This window comes from Microchirus variegatus (assembly GCF_963457635.1).
Source record: "Microchirus variegatus genome assembly, chromosome: 19".
NCBI classification, from domain to species: domain Eukaryota; kingdom Metazoa; phylum Chordata; class Actinopteri; order Pleuronectiformes; family Soleidae; genus Microchirus; species Microchirus variegatus.
This window is the reverse complement of record NC_139820.1, coordinates 2,568,882-2,578,371: the sequence shown is the minus strand read 5'-3', so window position 1 is coordinate 2,578,371 and position 9,490 is coordinate 2,568,882. Positions and strand designations below refer to the sequence as shown.

Here is a 9,490-nt window from a genome sequence, read left to right as displayed (position 1 = left end):
ACGCAGCAGAGGACCAGCAGCTCCTGTGTCCCTGTGAGCTAAAATCACTGGTTTTCTCTGTGGTCTTTGGTGTGGGAGAGTGAGTGGTTTACAAAGCTTTAAAATGCTTGGTTATTTTTTTTGTTTTGTTCAAACAGTAACACAAGTTTTGCTTTTCGCGTAAGTTTGTGTAAAAGTAACACAATGAACAAAAGTTACAGACTGCAGCTTTAAGTCGTTGATGAATCAGTGATGAATGGTTGAGTTCTCAGTGACATGAAATATGAGCCGACTGTGACACACACACACACACAACACACAACACACACACACACACACACACAACACCTGATGACCTGCGGCGCTGTACATTCACACTGAACTGGTTACACTGGTTTTACTGCATTCTTTCTTCACAGGGAGTGAACATTCATCTTCTGTGTGTGTGTGTGTGCGTGTGCGTGTGCGTGTGCGTGTGCGTGTGTGTCACAAAACCTTATCAAATTTCCAAGAAAACCAAAAGACCAACGTTTACATCAAAATCTCTGTTTTATTTTAAATGTCAAATCAAAACTTTGTCTATTTTCGATCAGAATAACGCACACAAACACAAATACACACACAAACACAAACACACAGTTAAAGCTGCAGTGTGTGAAATCAAAGCAGAAAAATGTAACTATTTAACCATCAGGGGGCGGAGCCTCGGCAAATCGTTTCCGCGTTTCTTGCTATTCGGCGTACTGTCGCTTTAAGACTACGAGCAAATGACGCGACGCTTTCCCTGAATCAGTCTGTGGTGTTTCCACGGCAACGAGAGTCCAGAGTCCAGAGTCCAGAGTCCAGAGTCCAGAGTCCGGGCTCCGGGTTCAAGCAGACGTGGGTTCATACGTGTGGAAGTGGATTCCCTTTGAGCAGGTGATCTTCATCACGGCTCCGTTCAGACTGGAGTCTGTGATCAGCCTCATCATCCCCTCTGCGATCAGTGGAGGCCTGAACAACACAACAACAACACAACTTCAGCAACACAACAAAATCATATGAGCAAATCCAAAACTAATCTGTGATGTGTTGTGCGTTGTGTTGTTGTTTTTATTGTGTTGTCACACAGACTTACTGTAACACTCCAAACTTGTCCATGCTGTGTTTGTGTTGTTGTTGTGTTGTTGTTGTGTTGTTGTGTTGACACACAGACTTACTGTAACACTCCAAACTTGTCCATGCTGCGTCTAAAGTCGTCTTTGAACTTGACAAACTTTCCCATGTGATCCTCACATTCCACAGAGTGAAGAAGGGGCGTGTCCACGAACGCTGGACACAGAGCGTTGATACGCACGCCGTAATCGCCCTGAATGGTCGCGTCCTGTAGGGGGAGCCAGAGGACATACTGTGAGGGACACTGTGTGTGTGTGTGTGTGTGTGTGTGTCTGTGTGTGTTTGTGTGTGTCTGTGTGTGTGTTTGTGTGTGTGTCTGCGTGTCTGTGTGTCTGCGTGTGTGTCTGTGTGTGTGTGTCTGTGTGTGTTTGTCTGTTTGTGTGTGTGTCTATGTGTGTGTCTATGTGTGTCTGTCTGTGTGTCTGTGTGTGTGTGTGTGTGTGTGTGTGTGTGTCTGCGTGTCTGTGTGTGTCTGTCTGTGTGTGCGTGTGTGTGTGCATGTGTGTGTCTGTGTCTGTGTGTTTGTGTGTGTGTGTGTGTGTGTGTGTCTTACAGCCATAGCTCTGGTGAAGCCGATGACTCCATGTTTGGTCGCAGTATAAACAGGTTGATGAGGAGAGTGAAGAAAAGCTGAAGAACAACAACAACAACAACAACATGAGAGCAATTAGCATTAGCATTAGCATCACTAGCATTAGCTTTGAGTTCGTGCGGCGCCACGATTTGTCATTTGTCGAAAAGTCAATTTAAACAGAAACATATACTCTGTTGACCTCTGTGAGTTCAGAGGTCAGATACACACATTCCTGTGCTGCATGATCACACACAGACACACACACACACACACCCCCCCCCCACACACACACACACACACACCCATTCTTTCCTCCAAAACAATATACTTGTAATATGTTTTCCCATGTTTGGACACGTCTGTGTTTGTTATGGCAAATGGCGATTACACACACACACACACACACACACACACACACACACACACACACACACACACACACACACACACACATTAACTCAGACAAACACACACACACACACTGTTTTTATCATGAGTGGGAAATGATAACCACATGTTGCTGCTTCACAGAGGCTGAGCTGCTTTAGATGGACAAGGTGATATGAGCAGAGGAATGAACACACACACACACACACACACACGTTTGCAAAGCTATCCTTTTAAGGACTCTGCTTTGACGTTCATTTGGACAGACCGACGTCCAGGGAAGTCTTTTTTTTGTCTTCAAATATTCGTAAAAGAGTTAAATTTGAACTCTTCTGAACTGACTCTGAAGTTAACTTTAACCTGAATCAGTTAAAGACTAACTTACCCGAACATTAACCTACAACAACAACAACAACAACTCACAGAGACAGAGCAGCGCTAATGACTTCCACATTTCCTCATGTTTACGTTCACATAAACCAACCTGAGCTGAAGATGTGATCAGTGTGTGAATGTACATTTTAAAACACAAAAACTAGGGAAAACTCAGTTAAATGACATTAAATTAAATTAAATTAAATTAAATTCTACTTTTAAAGTGTATAAAAGCTTGTGTTTTGCACGTTACCTGCCATAGAGGACACGTTGATGATGGTCCCTCCTTCTTTGGCGTACTCTCTGCTCATGTGCTCCAAACCCAGGTACGTACCCTTAATGACCGACGTCTGAAACAACGACGACAAACACACAAATGAAACAAACAACGCTGTTTACTTTAGGTTTCAGTCGCACACTCGCGCAGTGCTGTTCCGTTTTCACGCAGCGCCCCCTAAAGTCAGAGAGTCCGACTACAACTGGAACATAGCAACACGTCAGGGAAAAGAAGGCAGTGACCAAACACCACATATGCTATGCTAACAGCTATAAAACAAAGCTAACTAACTCAGTAAATGTTATATTAATATCAGGGATTCTAGGAAAAGAAGACTGTGACGAAACACCACATACGCTAGCTAGCAATGTAATAAATAAATAATCCTAAATGCTAACTTATTTAAACTACTAACTAACCGACCGACCAACCGACCAACTAGCTAGCTAACTAAACATTATATTAGGGTAGTTCAAGGATTCTATGTAAAGAGGGCAGTAACGAAACACTACATAAGCTAGCTAGAAATGAAATAAATAACCCTAAATCCTAACTCTTGTTTAAACTACTAACTAACCAACCAACCAACTAACTAGATAACTAAAAATTATATAAGGGTAGTTCAAGGATCCTATGAAAAGAAGGTAGAAATCAAACACCACAAATAATATGCTAGCTAGCGACAAAATAAATAATAAATATTTGACTGATGCCTACTTGTTTAAAAGATTAACTAACTAAACATTTTATTAAGGCAGTTCCGGGATTCTAGGAAAACAAGGCAGTAATAACACACCACATATGCTAGCTAGCGACCGTTGCTAACTGTTGTTTAACCGACTAACTAATTAAATGGTTGACCGACCGACCGACCGACTGACCAACCAAATAACTAACAAACTTACCTACCAACTAACTAAACATTATATTAGGATAGTTTCTAGGAAAATGAAACACCACAGACGCTAACAGCCACAATTACAACTAGCTAACAAACTATTCAACTGACCAACCTAGTTAACTGACTGACTAACCAACCAAACAGCTAACTAACTAGCCAACTAACTAACTAACTCAAACATATTACAGTAGTTAAAAGATTCTAGGAAAAGACGGCACACAGATGCTAGCTAGCAACAAAATAAATAACGGACTGATGCTAATTCTTGTTTAAACGAGTAATCAACCAACTAACTAAATAAATAAATAAATAACTAAACATGATTTTAGGATAGTTTCTAGGAAAAGAAGGCAGTAATGAAACGCCACAGATGCTAACAGCCACACTTACAAGTAGCTAACAAACTGTTCAACTAACCAACTGACTGACTAACCAACCAAACAGCTATCTAACTAACCAAACTAACCAACTAAACATATTATTGTAGTTAAAAGATTCTAGGAAAAGACGGCAGTAATAAAACACCACATGCTAACATCTGAAAACTAACTAAAACTAACTAGCTAGCTAGCTAAAGTGGTTAGCCTGCGATATGTTTGTGGTGTGACTGGTGAGTTCTGATGTGACGTGAACAACAGGAAGTGAAACCTTTACTTTCCTCCGCGACGTTTACGTTTAAAAGAATCACAAAGAGTGTGAGGAAAAAACAGCGTTAGCTTAGCTTCACCGTCGTCAGAGGACGACGACAAACAAACAAACGCCTGAAAGACGAGACGTAGCCTCGAGGCGATAACGTCGAGGAATTTCCTCGTCTTAAAAACAAGATCAAAGATAGAGAACACACACACACACACACACACACACACACACACACACACACACACACACACCATAATAACACATGCTGCCAACGTTAAGATTAAAAATATCCATCATTTCTGTTTAAGCGTGAAACAGGAAACATCGTTTATGTTTGAACAACCCGTCATTAGCCCCGCCCCCCAAACCCATTACAAGCCCAATTTCCTTCCACTCATCCACCGCGCGCACGGATGACACACACACACACACACACGGCTGAACACTTAAAGAGACAGTGATGTATTTTTGCACTGACTGTGCTCACAGTGCATTTAGAACAGTTTATAAACTGTAAATATCTGTTATTTAGCCGTTTATAACTGTTATTTATTTATTTATTTGTTTGTTTGTTTATTGAAGCGTCATCTCACCAGGTTGACTTCTATCGTCTTCTCCCAGTTCTTCTCGTTGTTGATGCCAGCGTTGTTGATGACGATGTCCAGGCGACCAAACTGCTCCACGGTTCTCTGGAAGGCATCTACACAAACACACACACACACACACACGTTCATGGACGTCAGGACCGCTGAGGTCAAAGGTCACGTCTTTGTTGTTGTTTGTTTTTACCTGTGAGAGCGTTTCCGTCAGAGACGTCACACTGTATGAACACACACTGTCCTTCACCGAACTCTGCGTCCAACTGCTGCTTACACTGCTCACCACTGGACTGGTTCATGTCCACCACGCTCACCTGAGAGGACAGAGGACAACATGAGGACAGAGGACAACGTTAGAGAGGACAGAGGACAACATGAGGACAGAGGACAACGTTAGAGAGGACAGAAGACAACATTCATGTCCACCAGGCTCACCTGAGAGGACAGAGGACAACATGAGGACAGAGGAAAACGTTAGAGAGGACAGAGGACAACATGAGGGCAGAGGACGTTAGAGAGGACAGAGGACAACATGAGGGCAGAGGACAACGTTAGAGAGGACAGAGGACAACATGAGGGCAGAGGACGTTAGAGAGGACAGAGGACAACATGAGGGCAGAGGACAACGTTAGAGAGGACAGAGGACAACATGAGGGCAGAGGACGTTAGAGAGGACAGAGGACAACATGAGGGCAGAGGACAACGTTAGAGAGGACAGAGGACAACATGAGGGCAGAGGACGTTAGAGAGGACAGAGGACAACATGAGGGCAGAGGACAACGTTAGAGAGGACAGAGGACAACATGAGGGCAGAGGACGTTAGAGAGGACAGAGGACAACATGAGGGCAGAGGACAACGTTAGAGAGGACAGAGGACGTTAGAGAGGACAGAAGACAACATTCATGTCCACCACGCTCACCTGAGAGGACAGAGGACAACATGAGGACAACAGAAGACAATATTCTTGTACTTGCTGCATACTGAGGACCAGCATTTCCACTTTATAAATCAACACAATTACAAATATCCACTTCATGAATGACATCTATAAAGAACTACTGGGTGCAGTACCATAACATGTCTGCAGGTGGAGCCCCAGAGCAAAAAGTGGCTGGAAAACGTACCAAATTGAGGACCTGTGTTAAAAACAGAGTATAACATGTTTACTAAGCTAAGGAAGTGATTTCAATGAAAACAAAGTGAGGACCGGACAAAATGTCCTCACTTTGTTGGTTAAAAACCCCTCACTGGTCCTCAGTATGCCGCAAGAACAAGAACACAAAGACAAACACACGCAGGTCACATGTTAAAGCTGCAGTCACATGTTCATGAATGAGGGTTAGGTCCAGGTCCAGGTCCAGTGATACAGTGATACTGACCTTAGCTAAGCTCTTGAGCAGGGACTGAACCACAGCTCGGCCGATGCCCTGGGCCCCCCCGGTCACCAGAGCCACCTTCCCCTGCACAGACATCATCCAGACGGGCGTCTTCGTCCTCTGTCTCTGTCTCCTGGACTTTGTCCTCTTGTCTCAGACTTGTCCTCCTCTGTCAGACTTGTCCTCTTGTCTCAGACTTGTCCTCTTGTCTCAGACTTGTCCTCTTGTTTCAGACTTGTCCTCCTCTGTCAAACTTGTCCTCCTTCAATGTGATTTTATTCTTTCAGCTCAGGCTCCCGCCCTCTCTCTCTATCTCTCACACACACACACACACACACACACACACACACACACACACACACACACAGAGTGTTTGCATAGAGTGATAAGCTCAGAGGTAGACACACACACACACAGATAGACACACACACAGATAGACACACACACACACACACACACACACACACACACACACACACACACACACACAGGTTAAATAAACAACGTTGATCATAATTACAGGTTTTAGTCGCTCTGTTGTACCTGAACCCTCGTTCATGACCACACCTTCTTTTCTCCTGTTTCTTCACTCTGTCACAACAGCGTCTCACTCTGTCACAGCGTCTTACTCTGTCAGTCTCACTCTGTAACAGCGTCTCACTCTGTCACATCAATGTCTCACTCTGTCACAGTCTCACTCTGTCACAGCGTCTCACTCTGTCACATCAATGTCTCACTCTGTCACAGTCTCACTCTGTCACAGCATCTCACTCTGTCACAGCAGCGTCTCACTCTGTCACAGCAGCGTCTCACTCTGTCACAGCGTCTCGCTCTGTCACAGCGTCTCACTCTGTCACAGCGTCTCACTCTGTCACAGCGTCTCACTCTGTCACAGCGTCTCACTCTGTCACAACAGCGTCTCACTCTGTAACAGCGTCTCACTCTGTCACAGCGTCTCACTCTGTCACAACAGCGTCTCACTCTGTAACAGCGTCTCACTCTGTAACAGCGTCTCACTCTGTCACAGCGTCTCACTCTGTCAGTCTCACTCTGTAACAGCATCTCACTCTGTCACAGCGTCTCACTCTGTCACAGCGTCTCACTGTCACAGCAGCGTCTCACTCTGTCACAGCAGTGTCTCACTCTGTCACAGCGTCTCACTCTGTCACAGCGTCTCACTCTGTCACAGCAGTGTCTCACTCTGTCACAGCAGTGTCTCACTCTGTCACAGTCTTACTCTGTCACAGCATCTCACTCTGTCACAACAGTGTCTCACTCTGTCACAACAGTGTCTCACTCTGTCACAACAGCGTCTCACTCTGTAACAGCGTCTCACTCTGTCACAGCGTCTCACTCTGTCACAGCGTCTCACTCTGTCACAACAGCGTCTCACTCTGTAACAGCGTCTCACTGTAACAGCGTCTCACTCTGTCACAACAGTGTCTCACTCTGTCACAGCAGCGTCTCACTGTCACAGCGTCTCACTCTGTCAGTCTCACTCTGTAACAGCATCTCACTCTGTCACAGCGTCTCACTCTGTCACAGCAGCGTCTCACTCTGTCACAGCGTCTCACTCTGTCACAACAGTGTATCACTCTGTCACAACAGTGTCTCACTCTGTCACAGCGTCTCACTCTGTAACATCGTTTCACTCTGTCACAGCGTCTCACTCTGTCACAGCAGCATTTGTTAGCGTGAGACCATGAACACGTGTGTGAACACATGATCATCGTGTGGTCGACACAAACAGGAAGTGCGTGTTTTTTTTTTTAAACTTCTCTATTTTACGAGGATGTAAAGTTGTGTGGTGACGAGGACACGACAATGATCATTTCACAATATTTCATCACATTATATAACAACATGTAGTGAGGCTCTTATTCTGAAAACCAGACTGAAAGGAAGTGGTGCTTTGTAAGATATTGTGTATGAAGGAAAACAATTTTATTTTATTTTTTAATTAAAAATTTGCGACCAAATTTTGTCTGATAAGAAAAACTAAGAAAATAAAAGTCTCTAAAATCCCCGTTTGGACAGGAAGTCGTCAAAATAAAGCGACAAAAACCCTGAATGTTGATGTTACAGAGTGGAGCTTTAAAAAGATGACATTCAGACTCACTCACGTCTCCTCCTCCCTTCCTTCCTCTCTCCTTCCTCCTTATCTTACTTCCTTCTTCGGTTCAAGGAGAATCTGCTGACGCTCAGAGTCAGACACACAACACAACTACACACTACACAACTACACAACACAACTGTCAGAGCTGTCGACACAAACACAACATCCTGTAAATAAACAAGATCAGAGTGTGTCCTAAACAGAGTCATGTGTGTGTCTGCATCTGTGTGTGTGTGTCTTTCTGTGTATAATAAGGTGTTTGCGTGGTTGTTGTGAGGCACCGGAACAAAGCCAACACAAAGTGAGCGCCCCCTGCTGCCGAGAACCAGCCTGACAAAAGAAAACCAACAGGAAACTGAAGTCTGTAAAACCACTCACTCTCCCTGCACCAAAGCCCATAGAGAAAACCAGTGATTTTAGCTCACAGGGACACAGGAGCTGCTGGTCCTCTGCTGCCTCGTGTGGTCACTTTGTGTCACTGAGTTAAGTCTAAAGTAAATATTTTAAAAGCTGAATTCACTAAAATCAGTCATTGTAAGTTAGTGATGGAGGCAGCAGTGGATCAACAACTCCTGTGAACTCCTGTGTGCTGTGATGTTAAAATCACTGGTTTACTCTATGGACTTTGGTGTGGGAGAGTGAGTGACTTTGGTGTGGGAGAGTGAGTGACTTTGGTGTGGGAGAGTGAGTGACTTTGGTGTGAGAGAGTGAGTGACTTTGGTGTGGGAGAGTGAGTGACTTTGGTGTGAGAGAGTGAGTGACTTTGGTGTGAGAGAGTGAGTGACTTTGGTGTGGGAGAGTGAGTGGTTTACAAACTTCAGTGTCCTGTTGTTAAAGTCCGTCTAACAGTGAAGATAAAGACGTAGCAGACTTCTCTAGAACGTTCCCTTTAAGAAGGAACATGTGGAGTTTTTAATGAATTGTGTGTTTGTTGAGGTTTTTTAATCAAAAACACGTGTTCACATGTTTTGCTGTGGGTTTTTTGTTAAACGTGTGTTTGTGTGTTTACTCACATAATGTCCAGCAGCTTCACAGTGATGTCACACACACACACACACAGCTGTCAGGATTCCTTTTTTCTCATAAATGGACATAAAACAGCAGACAAACA

The 9,490-nt window shown here is 44.1% G+C and overlaps 1 protein-coding gene across 1 annotated transcript; it reads right to left on the bottom strand.

Moving 5' to 3' along the window:
- Window positions 1-639: 639 nt before the first annotated feature.
- On the bottom strand, window positions 640-6,362 carry hpgd (15-hydroxyprostaglandin dehydrogenase; the record flags this gene model as incomplete). The annotated part of the gene is made up of 7 exons (XM_083906391.1): window positions 640-972; window positions 1,179-1,342; window positions 1,688-1,764; window positions 2,724-2,820; window positions 4,881-4,987; window positions 5,077-5,200; window positions 6,267-6,362. The coding sequence occupies 7 exons, from the start codon at window positions 6,360-6,362 to the stop codon at window positions 849-851; spliced, it is 789 nt and encodes a 262-aa protein (XP_083762517.1). The 3' UTR covers window positions 640-848.
- Window positions 6,363-9,490: the final 3,128 nt, after the last annotated feature.